This window comes from Phalacrocorax aristotelis, chromosome 4 (assembly GCF_949628215.1).
Source record: "Phalacrocorax aristotelis chromosome 4, bGulAri2.1, whole genome shotgun sequence".
Classification (NCBI taxonomy): Eukaryota; Metazoa; Chordata; class Aves; order Suliformes; family Phalacrocoracidae; genus Phalacrocorax; species Phalacrocorax aristotelis.
The window spans coordinates 71978841-71993082 of NC_134279.1; the positions used below are offsets into that span (position 1 = coordinate 71978841).

Here is a 14242-nt window from a genome sequence, read left to right on the forward strand (position 1 = left end):
TTATAAATGTGCTTTCAATTTTCATATTGTTGATATAAATCTCTTGGGTCAAATTTCATGTCTTGTCATGTTTTCACAGCAGTCTTTTATGTAGACCCAAGCGTTTCAGCTCTGCCTACTTCAAACAGCTACATTGGACTCAACATAAATTGCTTCCTTAAGAAGAGCAAAGCACATCAGGGTGCACAAGTTCCTCTCTGTATAATTAGGGGTAGCAGCTTCCCTCCTACATGCTAGAGCAGTGAGGAGCGACTGGAAAATTGCCAGAATCAGGCCCATCTTTAGCAAGGATTCAGTATCCACATCCTGTTTCTTCCCACAGTGCAGTTGTCCCTTATAAACAGAACATCCGGCACATGTGTTAAAAACGCCTCTTGAAAAGGCTTGGACTATCATTTTCTTCAGTCTGGTTGAGTCTCTTTCTTGTAAAACTGAACCAATATGAAACATGTAGAGTTCTCTATAATGTATAAAAGATCAAATGCCTACAGTGTATGCCTTCACAAGACATGTAATATTCTCCTTCCTCCTATCCATACTCCATGTTGTAATCTAAAATACTTTCCTCTAAATGTGAGGAGCAAAGGAAAGTGTGGAGGAGTCACTGAATACCTCAACTTTATACCTTCCACAAAGGATTTGTACTTAGCAGACTGGGCTCATGAGGTTTAGGTGAGTGAGAAATAACAGCTTACACCTTTTCTCCTTTTATCCATACGCCATAAAGAAATGCTCTTAATAACAATAGGTTTAATGGCTATTTGTGAACTTGTGAGGTTTCTTCATACAGGAACCCCTTAATAGATTTAACAGTATGTGTTGTGATTGTGGTGGTCTCTAACTAGTAAGCCTTACCAGAGACGTGTGTTGACGCCTCAGGATTTACACCAAAGGATGCACCTTGTTGACCTGGTTTCAGACAGGTCCTTCAGCCTGGGCGGACAACAGTTAGACTAGCAGCTCTGCTTTCTTTACTTAACTGCAAAGGTTGGATGTGCCATATGAGTTTGAGATGGATAACATTTTTATTATGTCGAAAAAATTTTGATAATGCCATTGATGATTCTACAGTCTGTCAGAAATACAGTTTTGAGAAGGTACCCTAATTATTGCAGAAACATATACGCTAATTCTGCAGGTGTGTTGCAAAGACATTCTTTTGGGTTTTATTTCCCTTAGGCATTTGGCAGTAGACTGAAAGTGAGCAATTTGACAGGTTTGATGCAGGTCTGATTGAGAGCGATATTGTTTTCCACATGACCAGTTTCATTAACAGACACGTTAAAAACAGTCTAAAGTTACTGGCCCTAGAGAAAAAAATCAAAATTAATTACCTAATGTATTTGTTCTGGTAATGAGGAATGTCCTTCCCCCTTTTGACGTGGCTTTTTTCATCCAATTAATGGGAGGAGGGTGATGCAGGGCTTGCCTTTTTGTGTATGTTTGTGTTGGAGAGGCCCTCAGACCTGTTGAAGTGGTCATAATAGCACAGTGTTGTGCTGTCAGACCTTCTTTCCCTCGTTGTCATTTGCATTTGGTTAGCCCCATGCTTTACTTACTCCATGCTCACTGAGATACAGAAAGAGCAAGCGCTATCAGATTTCTTTGTTTGTGCTGCGTATAAATAATGGGATAAAATACCTGATTTCTGTATACATATATAGTTTTGTGTGTGTGTGTGTATACATATACCTTTGCAGGTAGGTGTGTGTGTGAACATATATGGGTATATAGGATGCAACTCATCTCTTGGATAGTTCAAATTACAGGGAGAAGAACCTCTTCAGTTGTCTTTCATTGTTTAGCAATTTATAATTATTAATTACTGTTTAGCAATTCTAATGACTTTGATGCAATGGAAGGTGCTGTTCAAAATAGTTTGCTGCAGTAACTTTTATCTCAAACTAAGATGGTGCCACCTGGTAAATAACCTTTCTTCTGAAATGACATTTAAAGACAGGTCATCTTCAAAAGCCTAGAGAAAACAGAGCAACCTATGTACTTATCCAGATTTCAAACTGCTGCCAGAATATGGAACAGAAGACGGTAGTTTTTAGAGAGATGCCTAAAAATTAGTTTCACCTCTTCTGTCTTCTCACGGTCTAAAGGAGCTCAGCAGAAACTGCAGCTTAACCTCAGCAGTTCAACCCTGTTTTCTCTTTTTTTCTCGTTGCCTGCCCATTGCAATAATCTGTGTTTAAGCACAGACTTTGACAGCCATGATCTGCTGTCATGTTGATCAAGCTGTCAAGCTGCTTCTTGATGTGTAGGAAACGGAGCTCACAACTTGCAACTTCCTAATCAGAAATGTCTGCTTCGTGCCTAGGAAAGGATGTCCTTATGTGCCCAGGCACATTGCAGGTGAATGCAGCTACAGCAGAGAGTATGGCTCTCGAGAAATGTATAAACCGTAAATTCTGTTGCAAAGTTAGAAGTCCCTGATATTCCCTGTAATTTTACAAAGTCTGATTTAAGTTAACGTAGTTAAGAACTCTTTAACAATACTGTCTTAAGTCTCCCAGTCTCAGCCACGGTGTTAATTGTTCATTAGAGCTGATAGAGACATTTAATAACATGCTTTTTGTTTTTTTCTAGATTCAAAACAGAATGAATGCATTAAATGCTGTCTGCTATAGAGAGTTTTGTCTAATTCAGCAGTTTCTAGTAGTCCTGGGCCAAGCTTAACACCCTGTCTTCTTCAGCGCTGCCTGCTTAATTTCACTAACTTCCCCTGTCCTCTTATTTGCCCTTATCAATGCCTGTTTACCTCTTTATTCCTTATCCCTTTGTCCTGGCCTCCTGATTCTTCACTCTCTGCTCCCTTTCCATTCCCTGCCTCCTGGATTTCTCCTGCTTCTTTCTCCTCAACCCTGATGGAGTATGAGAGTGCCATTCGATGCTTCAGTGTCAGCCCATCTCACCAGGGAGATGTGATGATGATTATGAGCCAGCTTAATGTTTGTGAAGACACCTGGAACCAGGGATGAATGCCTGTTGGGCCTTTTTATTGCTTGAGTTCTTAAAATAGTTTTTCTGTGGCTTTAGAATTTTTTTTCCAGCATTGTTCATTGTCTCTCAATCTTAAAAATTGATGATTAACTATGTTAATATGAACATCATGATAAGGCAGTTACATTAAACTGTGACTGAGAATAAGGAGTTGGTAAGTTTAGGCTGTGAACACAAAATGGAGGAAGGGTGGGGTTGGTGCTGTTTTGAGATTCTGGAATCAGAATTTTGCTCTGCTGGAGCTCCGCTCTGATGCAGCATGTGCGCAACACTTTTTCTCCTTGTCCGATTTAGGAAACTTCCAGGCAGAAATGTCTATGCCCAGATGCACAACGAAAAAGAGCAGGAGATGACAAGCCCTGTTAATCATAGTGAGGACACCCAGAACATCATCCAGGGTGAGGAGTTTATTGATGATGATCTGGACTCTCAAACACTAGGTAACGCAAGAGGTAACTTCATTTTTAGTTTATAAATTTTGATAATTAGTTGATTTTTAATTTATGTTTGTTTTCATTTTAGCTTTTTTTCATTTTCTGCTCAGTCTCAGGAAGAAGCGAATAGTATACCACTAACAAAGGATTATCTCAGTTATCTTCTTTTGGCGTGCTTGTGATACAGGCTAATATATGGATGACATGCTATATAAAGCATGAATACAGAGTACAGTTTAATGTCAGGAGACTTAGTTGGAAAATTTTAAGAGAGAAATTATATTTGGTAGAACAGGATATAATTGGTAACAGTTGAATTAACTCAATAATCCCCTGAATTAGTGGAAAATGGAGTTTAGGCAAGAAGGATGTGTAGAGTCAATGTTTCCACGATTTCAGATGGGTTCTATCTATATCCATTGCTATATTTGCCATCATATTCCAGTGGCATTTAAAGTTTTCATGATTAGAAACCTTAAATTTATTCCTGTATAAAAAGTATCATAAGTCTTTCCTAATTTGGCTTGTAACTTTCTAGTATTCATAGGGTGGTCATAAGGAACCTATGAGGGAAATTTCCTGTGAATGAATGTCTCTCAGTGCAAATGATTTCAGTGTCAGGTGGAAGTGTATATCCCGGCACCCTGTGGTTATTTTTAATGTAACATGGAGTGCTGATCTATAAAGTTCATTTTTTGTAGAATTTACTGTTGTGTTCAGACTGCTTTCAGATCACAGTCTGAAAAGTGTAGGACAATGGAAAAAGGTCCCCAGTTCCATTCTACGCATTTTGTGAAAATAAATCAGGTAACCCAAAGCCTTTGGGATTTGTAGCAGTAGATTCATGGTGTAACACACAACCCTAATGTATTCATGAACCCACGGAAGAAGATGTGTTTTAGCTGAAGCAGAGGTAACCTGGGGAAGGACAGGACTGTGGCAGAGGAGAGATTTCTTTATCTTGGGGTTCACCTTTATCATTTGTTGTTGATGTCTTTATTTTCATTTGCTGAACCGTGTGCTGCTTCTAGGTTCTTGGAGACATTAGCTTTGAGCACAAGGGAAGAATCCAGCCTCCTGCTTTGCTTTGTGTGTTTCTATCTTTTCTTTGACAACCTTTGCGTATGAGCATCTCTGTGTTTTCATTCAGATTTTGCAAGACGACCTCAATTGCACTTCTGACTTTACCAGAGTTAGTTCCGAAAACAACCCTGGAAAAACAAAGTCAATGTTAAAATTGTTTGATCAGTGCATCTCCAGGGTCTTTAGAGTAGAAGGCTGAATGCTAACAAAGACCTTGCAGACATGCCTATTAAAGTGGAGCATTCAAACACCTCTAGTAATGTACAAAAGCATAACTTCTTTTAATGGTAGAAATCCCTTATGGCCTATTTATATAAGGCAGCCTGGGATGCCAGAATAAAGGAATGCTACCCTGATTTCTAGTGTGTTCAGAAATAATCTCTACTTGCCCAGCACTCCTCCTTACTCAGAGAAAAAAAATTCTTCTATCTGGGCAGGGCATTATTAGGGTTAAAGAGTGCAAGATCATGATGTTCTGATGTGAAACTTAAGACAGTTAGTAAATGCAGATCTCGAAGTGATTTGTGCTTCTGCCAGGTTGTCAACACCAGCAGCATTTCCAGCGGAGCGTAAAGAGTTCATTTCTGTGGATCATAATCATCCATATTTGTCAGCTACTGTGCAGCTTTCAGACACAAGACTTTATTTAAGACATAAAATTATACTTCTGCTCGCTGTACTGTTTTGCTACTTGCAATACTTTCCGCTAGCTCTGGTATTGCTCAGTACTGCCAATAAAATATTCCTGTTAATGATACTCCCCTATTTTATCTGGCTAGAGTATGAAACAGTTTATAATTCCTGCTTTATATTAAATTCTGTTTTACGACATTGTTTGCAGAAGGTTCCAATGATGTGGAGATCCCTTCTAGTTCTGGTGAGCTTTCTCCCTCCCTCTTGGGAGATGTCAGTAGCAGCCTCCGCTCTGTGCACAGCAGGGAGTTACAGGCCTGGGTTTCTGTTTGTTCTCTCTCTTCTCATAACTTTTGAATTTCCACAGTACAGTATTTCCAGACTCACCCATCCACTTCTTTTGTTTTCTATATATTTTATGTTGCCTACTTTATCGCAACCCCCACCTTGGGACTCCTCAACACCATTACCTTGCAGTGACTCCTTCTGGGAGAAGTGGCAGCTTGAACAGCTACAGAGTTCCCCTATTGCTGATGCCGGTCAGTGTCCAGTCCCAGGTCAGTGGCATGTCGAATGGACGCCTCAGGTTCCATTCTCCTCCCTCACCTGCACCCCTCGAGACAACTACACCTTTTTAAGCCACAAAGAGAACCAACTTATGCTGTCACTAGGATAGAAACCCTAGGAATTCACTACAAATCCACCACCATGAGCAAAAGCTTTGCGCGAAAGTATGCTGTAGGTACATGGAGCTGTTGCACCAACCTTCACCTGACCTGTTGTTTGATAAGCCACTCTCTTTATGCGATTGACTTGTCCCTGCAATAAAAGGGAGATTTATTGCAAAGTGCCTGAGATACGCTAATGCTGGCCTTTTGTTTCTATATTTTCATAGGCAATCACTCAGGCGTGGTTTTGAGCATCAACTCCAGAGAGATGCACAGTTACCTGGTTAGCTGATATTTACAGCTGAACACAAAACCCGAAAGACTCTTCTCTGTATCGTTTTATTTTTCCCTGGTGATGTCATAAAATTGCAAATATGGCTGTTAATACTGGTGGAGAGGAGGTTTCTTATAAGTCCCATGGAAAAAAGCGTCCATCATCAGTTACCAAGGGAGAAGGATAATACGTCTTGTGTTCACTCTATGGCCTGGGAACTTGTTACGATTGAAACTCAAAACTATGGTAGCAAATTTGTAGCCCTAGGCACCTTCAATGCCACCCTATTTCTTTTCTGTATATGCTCTAGTTCTTTATGTTTATTTTTAGAAGGATTGACTGTAACTTTTTAATTATATTTTTAATTGAGGTATTCAGCGGAAGGCTGGGACTCTTCAGCCCAAAAAGGTGATTTTTACACAAGCGACTAGACCAGAACAGATGGTTGGTTGATCACAATGACATTTTTGTTAGAAGGCCAAGTGTTTCTGCACTGGGAGAGGACTGAGCAAGGAGACAAATGAACTCCTAGTCGATACAAGCTCTTAACTTAAACATGTGTGAGACAATCTAATGAATTTAGGCTTAGGCCCTTCTGTGATTAAAGGAAGTAAAGTGTTAAGATATCTCATAATATACGATAATGCTCTTTTAAGTGTAGCAAGTCCTGACAAACCATCAGCACCAGTATCTCCCCCAATCCCACCCCGTGTGAAAGAAAAACACCAGCTCAATGCTATTTCCAGACCAGGTGCCTTCACTTGTGGACAGTCATTTCAGTTGCTCTCTTCTTGTCTCCTGAACAAGCACCTCTAGGACGATGGCAGCTGCCGGATGAGTTATCCTGTAAAACCCCATGCTGGTGGCCTGTCTCTTTTTAAATTTCCAGAGAGTGTAAATACCTCTTTTAAGTCACTTTCTTTGTATGGTTATTTTTTAAAAACTTCCTATTAGGGCAGAGGTGCCGGGTAGGTCAGAGCTCTCCCCCAGGCAGGACTGGGTAGTGCCCCACCATCCCCTCCCTGCCCGCATCCTTCTTTGGGATTTTCCCAGGCCGTTTGCCCTTGCAGGCAGGGGTGGGCAAAATCTTACCTGACATTTTCTGCTCGGGTTGGTTTGACAATCCAGGGGACCACGGGGAGGCTGGGCTGATTCAGGGGTTCATATTTCCTTTCCATCACCACAGGGTGTCACTCAGTCCCTACCTCCACTGGCCCCTATTTCTGCAGGGAGGGCGGTGGGGCTTCTGAAGGAGCTGCCTGCAGAAAGTCTTGTGAGTCAGGCCAGAGTCTCCTAATCCCAGTTTTGTGAGTTGGGTCAGAGTTTCCTAGTCTTGACCTCTGCATCCCTAGGAAACAGCAGGGCAGTGAATCCACACCCTGCTAGCCTTTTCCCTGTGTTTTATGGAGCTGTGTAGGAAACGGACTGTGGTGTGATGAGTTTAAACATCTGGCATCCTGTGTGTCACAGCTGCCTGGGATTAGGATGCTTCTCTCAGAAACCTATATAATCTCTTCACTTTTTGCCTTTGATAGAGAATAAATAGCTCTTTACTCACTGAATGTCATACTGATGCTAGTGGCAAGCTCACCCACCACCTTGCTTAAGGAGGATATAGATAGCTAACTACATCTCTCTGAATAAACAAATAGAAAATAATGAATGCTGGTACAACAGAAAAGAACTGTCTTAAAATTATCATATGCATTGGAGTCATTCTTCCATGTAGCTGTGGATGCCCTAGAGCATATTGTCATCAAATGCAACAGACTGGGATATAATAATTCAGCATAGTACTGTAGGCTCTCACAAATCCCACAGGATGTAAGTGTAAAGCACAAGAAAATCTAGATTATAAACTTACTGTAAGGAACTACATGGAAAAGTTAAAGTGAAGATTCTGAAAAGCACTTGCAAACGGCTCAGGAAAACAATTTCAAAAATTGTTCTAAAATTTCTGCCTATTTGGTTGTAAAGTGCCATGCAAACTGGTTTATGGAGAAGCAACGCTGTAGCTGACTGTTTTATGCCAGACTGTGCAGAAATCCAAGGCGTTTCATGTATCCGATCTGGGTTTCTTGAAGAGAAGTGCAAATACAAAATGTGCTGTGCATTGGAAACTCTCAGGATCATTGCACCAGAGGCTTTCCCTCCTCACCAGCTCTTTATGCTTTTTCTAGTGGAAATTTGCTGGAGCAAAGAATAAAACAGTATTGCAACCAGCTTGCAACCAGCTTACTTGTTCCTGTGAAATAGATCTGAAGGGTTGGGTTTCATTTTTTTTTTTTGTATAGGGCAGGTGAGTGGCAGGTTAGCCTTCTGGACAAGGGATGGGATGGAAGTTCTGTCTTGGGGTTGTTTTCCCACAGTTCATCTGATTGGCAAAGGACACTGTCAGAACTAGGTCACACATCTAATTTATGCTTTAACAGCTACTTTTATACATTTAATACAGGATGATTTGTGTCTGATAAAAGGAGTCTTTTGGAACACTGTAGAATATTTAACTGCTTGGTACTCTAATTAACACTTAGCACAATATAGTGCCTGTAATAATGTTTTTTGATGCTTATTAATTTGATTCATGCAGCACTCCTGTGAGGTTGGTTTGTCATGTCTTAAAAACTCTGTTTTCTAAAGAGATGTCAGTATTGCCGTAACTGTATTTATAATACCCAGCAGATAATAAAGGAAGCCTTTGATTCCCTGGCAAGAATAACTTCAAAATTAATTATTTTAAAACTGAGAAAATACCATTACTATTTTCCCATTCATGGTGTCTTGGTTTATCTTTGAATGAAAACTCTCCCTAGTGCTAGGTTTCAAATCTCTTGAACTATGTCCGTGACATCTTAACATTTTATCCTGTATATGTATCTAAAATCCTGAGTTGTTTCTATGCACAAACAGTAGTCACACATGCATGCACATGCACATGCAGTATTTGTACATATTCCGGTTAAATTTGTTAGTGAGGAAGGGTGATTTGATGGCCAAGAAACAGAAGATGACTGTCAGGTACCTGGATTCCGTGCCCAGACTTTGGGCAAGTTACTTAACCTGTATGTGCCTCAGCTTCCCCACCTGTAAAATGGGGCTGATAATAATTATGGACCTCACAGGGGTATTGTGAGGCTAAAATAATTACTCTTTGTTCAGGATCCTCAGAATGAAAGAATGTTGTGAGCATAAATTATTAATAGTTTTGCTTTCTTTGTTTTACATATCATTACTGCTGTTATTAAAGGTAGTCTACTGAAACCAGCTGCAATTACGTATACATGTAAAAAATACATAATCTGGAAAAGGTACATCACCATTAAAAAAGTAATTTTAAAACCTGTTATTGGAACATATTGTTACGTGGTAGCATTACAACATTGGCTGTGATTTTGCTGTTACACACCATTATCTTAAATTTACTTTTCTGTGGTGTTATTTGGACAAAAGCCTTATAATAATGGGCACAGTGGTGCTTATCAACAGTGATTCTGAACTATACTGAAACCAACGAAACTGGTGGTATATTGGCCTCATTTACATCTTTTGGCCTTCTTAAACTCTGACGTATTTGCAATTTCAAAAACACCCTGTACTATTCAGAGTGCTCCAAGCATTCTAACAGAGCCATCAAGATTCAGAGCTGTTATCTTCGCTTTCCCTTTTGACAGTGAATGTTTTGTACGGCTTTGGAGTCGTCCATCCATATAAAGTGCTCTGAAATGCTCAGAAGGCATTTAGGGAAAATCCACACATAGTGTAAATTAATTTCTCAAAAGTAAAAGCAATATAAACCAATGTATGTTTTTACACCTGGTAGAAGGTGGTGGTGGAAATGGCTATGAAGAAATAGAAGGTGCCAGCCTGAGGCAAGATGTTGTTATCATCTCCAATTCACATCCAATTTCTTTGAACTCTTTTCAGATATTCTCACTGAATAATATCCTTTTTAATGAGTTTTCTGCTTTCAGTGACCAGTGGAAAGAGTAGTAAAGCGTTTATTCGTATAAAGTAGATTATTTGTTAAATCGCTGTCCTCTGGACAGACAAAGACAGATCAGCGCTTTGCCATTAGCAGTTCCTAGTGCAAAGGAGATTTCCTCTGACATGATTATGTTAGCTGTGGTTTAGGTCCAATGAGACATCCCTTTAGTGGGAATACTCTACTATTGTATGCTGTCTCTTTAATAGGGGACAGCAGAATGCAAGTGCAGTGGTTTCCTTCTTCCTTACACCAATATATGCTCAAAGAAGAGTGGGGGGTTTTTACTATTTCTAGGATATTAAATACATGCATTTGTTTGCAATAACTTTTTGATGATGAACCAATGGTTCTGATAAGCTTTGGATTTCTAGTGTTATTCAAGTCAAATACAGTGTTGCTAAATTGATAGAATCGATGACAATTTCAGTCATAGATTTTTCCTATGTTTCATGTAAAACAATTTTTTGTAATTTTTCATTAATGAGACTTTGGGGGGAAAAGAGACACTAAAATTTTTATTTCATCACACAGTCCCTGTCAGTTGGAGTTCTTATAGTATATTGATTGATACCGCTGTGTTGTTTCCACCTTCATTTTTATTTCAGAACTTTAGATGAAAGTAAGAGCGTGTTTTTCTCAAAATATTGGCTTTCCACCAGGAAGAAATTTATAACCATTTACCTTCATAAATATTGATTTTTGGGATGCAAAATTTTGGTGTGTCTTCTAAGTCCATCCAAAAAGCTGCCTCCTGGCTCATTTTCTCTGTTCTAGTCCCAATTGCACATTGCTTCTACAACTTTCTTTACGAGACTGGCATATAGCCTGATCTTACTAGTCTGAGAAAGTCTTTCTGAAACTTCCATCAGAATAGCATTTAATTGCCTAGAAGTAGTTACAGGATCTGCTCAGACCATTTTCCTAATGTTAATTCTGTATTTTCATGTTCCTTATTTCCTTCCGGTATTTCAGTATTAGCCCTCTCAGTGCCATTTAAATGCATGTTTGTTCCCATCATGGATATCTATGTAATGTTTTTCACTTATTTTCAGACTATAATCATCAAAGTGACAAATTTTGAAATAACTCAGACCCCCAGTTAGCTTTGGCAACTAAAAGCCTAACCCCGCAGTCTTTGGGAAATGTCAAGCTGTGAAATCTTAATTTTTTTAATCTTCTTTCCTAAGTCAGCCCTTCTACCCGACGAATCACCTCAGCAGCTTTCATTTCCCTCCAATTCTCTTTGTAACCTCAAGCTGGAGGGAGTGCAAAAGGGTTTCTCAATGTCAAGAGGGTCTAGAATAGCTCATTGCCCAAACCTGAACGGGAATGTTGTGTGGAGAAAGTTTTTATCTTTCTTTTCGAGTATGTTGCATAGGTCAGGGAGAATTATACATACTACCAGGGAAATAAGGACCTGTAATGGTACTTGAGGATGGTGTGAAGACTAAAGAATGCATTCCTCTTAGAAGTTTTGTTTTTTTCCGAAATTGATATATACAGCAAGTTACTTTCATGATTTTTAATATGTGAGATCTCATTTCTGTAAGTCTTCAGTCCTGGCCTTTTTCCTCCTGTTAAATGGAGTAGCAAATTACTTAAAATACGAATTGTGGAGCCATGTATGACTGAATGAAATATTTGTATTCTTTCAGTCTTTTTTTTTTTCCTTATTTGAAGCTTGTCAGAATTACTGTTTTCAGCTAGTTTACATGTTGGAGGCTGAGATGATCTTCTGGAAGACTCTATCTAAGACAAGAAATACTGGAAAGCTTAGAAATACATACTCTGAAGTGCAACAATATAGCTATGTGAACAAAATCCTTATCAAAGAGCTGTTATGTTTTGTATTAAAAGAATTTTTTTAATAGTATCTCTAAAAATACATGTTCTTAATTGCATATTCTTTGTCTGTCTCCTTTCAGACTGATTTTCTTTTAGGAGTGACATTTACTAGCCCTGAAAAAAAAGTGGATTCTTTCTGTTACACAAGTAATTCTGTTTAAAATTATTTCCTTGCAACACTTGAAAGCAAACTTTAGCTTTATTGATCAGAGTTGATTTCTGGGTTTCTGTAGAATTTGCATCTTTACACTGGTCTGTTGTACCACAGTGGACATAAAGCCCTGTTGTGCAGCAATAATACATGCAGCAGTACATGGGCGCTACTTAAATAATACGCCTTTGCTGCACATATTTTTAGTTGTATAAGGAGCATATTAATCACCAGGAATACCAGGCATTCCAAATATCTTTCTTAGCATGTCTTTTATTTCTATGTATTTGTTGCTAATTTTAGCCAGCTTTTGATACTTATATTCAGTTCTTACTGACAGTGCCTGCTCTTGCAGGTCAAAGGACAAGAACTGGCATATTCTCTTTTTTAAAAGAAGTATTAATTCACAGCATTTGCTTAGTAAATAAAACAGTTTTAAAAGGAAATATTTCTGAAATGGTGAAAGAGATGCTTTTTAGTGAGAACAGCTCATGTAGGAAAACAACAGAGTTGTATCTGCACAGTTTTCAGATGTTTTTGTAATGTATTATTAACAGGCAGGACTATGCAGAAGAAGTGTACAACCCAAACATAGGCGGTTTGCAAATGACAAAGCTAGTCTAAAGGAGAACATTTTAATACACCCCTTACATTATGCCACGGATTCACAGAAGTGCATTTAAATGGTTAAGGTTACAGAATATACAGACATAGATGCCCAATTCACCAGCTCCATTTGACTGTAAATACACTCCTCTCTCTGCTTGTGGTTTATTTTTTGAGATGCTGAACTCTCCAGAGGAGTGACCTGCATTGTTTAATGCTACCAAATTTTGCTAAGTAATTGGTGACACTTTATAGAAAAAAATTTTCCAAGTTTCTGTTCTTTTTCTCTTCTGTTTCTCCTCATCTCTTCCCTCTCCCCCTTTTGTCCTTTTGTTTCTTTTTTTATTATTGCTGCTGTTTGTTGCCTGCCTCCTTCTCCTGATGACCGTTCTCTACAGTCCACTTTTTTCCTTGCTTTTTGTTTTGCTTTGTTCTGTCTGTGGTTTTATTTGGATATGCACCCTACTGTGTCCTGAATGATAACAAGAAGAATCACGGTCTCTTCCCCATCCTTATCTCTCCTGTGAGCTCTGCTGTACTATCTGGGTGGATGTAGTTCCCCCATGCTTTGTCTTCCTGCAGCACGTCCTTCCTGTTTCTTTCCCCCATTCAGTTCTTTTAATCCTTTCACTTTTAATTTTGGCTCTCATTTTCTCTAAATCTTTCTGGAACTCTTCCATTTTGCCTTTCCAGGACTTCTTTCAGTTGCTTCTCCCAGAGAGCAAATACTTTCTAGCCTGAGATGTGGGTGAGTGTTGTACTCCCTGGAAGAGCAATAAGCCTATAACTAGCATTTTCCTTTCTCATATCTGTGTATATATTGACCTTGCTGTCTCTCTGTGGTGGAAAAATATATTTAGTTGACAGACATACATTATATCCCAAATGCCTCCTCCTGCCTAATTTTGGGTTATGGGGATAAGACATGGTGTTTGAAAGAGTTTCCTGGAGCACAGCAAGGGCTGCCTTGCTTTGCCAGCCCTTCAGACTGGCAGGTACAGAATTGCAGCACGGTTGGGCAGAGACACCTTGCCAGACCGGTGGGCTGCGTTTGTGTTTCAGCATGGGAAATACTGATGACCACGCTAGTATATAGCCTTTTGGATAAATTGTTGCATCCTGAAGGTGAAGAATAGGTGAGGTAAAGAGGGTCCATTGCTAATGGAGGAGCAGGAGCAGGGATCGTTCCTCCTTGGAGCAAATTGACCTGTCGGACGGGTCTGTATGCCTCTCCTAGAGGCAGAGGCAAATCGCTTGTTTTAAAGAAAGACCCATAAAATGCAAGTTTAAGCAAAGTCACCAGATGGGTTTGGCAGAATCTTCTTGTTGGAGGAGCTTGGAGAATTTGATGGGAATAAGATAATTGAAAATTGATATCTCTGTAGGGTAGAGCCTGTGTTAGAGAGGGAGCGTATGTGAGAAAGATGCAGGAGGGAGAGGAGCACAAGACTAAACAGGACAAGGAAACGCAGGGAGCAAGTCAGTGTTACCAGCCTGTATGATTTTGCCATAGGTTGTTGATTTTGTTTTGCTTAAGCCTTGGAACTTACTTTA

The 14242-nt window shown here is 39.4% G+C and overlaps 1 protein-coding gene across 2 annotated transcripts in view; it reads left to right on the forward strand.

Moving 5' to 3' along the window:
* Positions 1 to 8812, forward strand: part of SORCS2 (sortilin related VPS10 domain containing receptor 2) — a 590141-nt gene extending 581329 nt beyond the window's left edge. Inside the window, exons 26-28 of one of the 2 annotated variants that reach the window (XM_075091935.1) lie at positions 3304 to 3461; positions 5637 to 5716; positions 6055 to 8812. In XM_075091935.1, the coding sequence (XP_074948036.1) occupies positions 3304 to 3461; positions 5637 to 5716; positions 6055 to 6078 (262 nt within the window). In that variant the 3' untranslated portion in view covers positions 6079 to 8812. The remainder of the gene's footprint in view (positions 1 to 3303; positions 3462 to 5636; positions 5717 to 6054) is intronic. The other variant, XM_075091936.1, reaches the window with a different exon arrangement.
* Positions 8813 to 14242: the final 5430 nt, after the last annotated feature.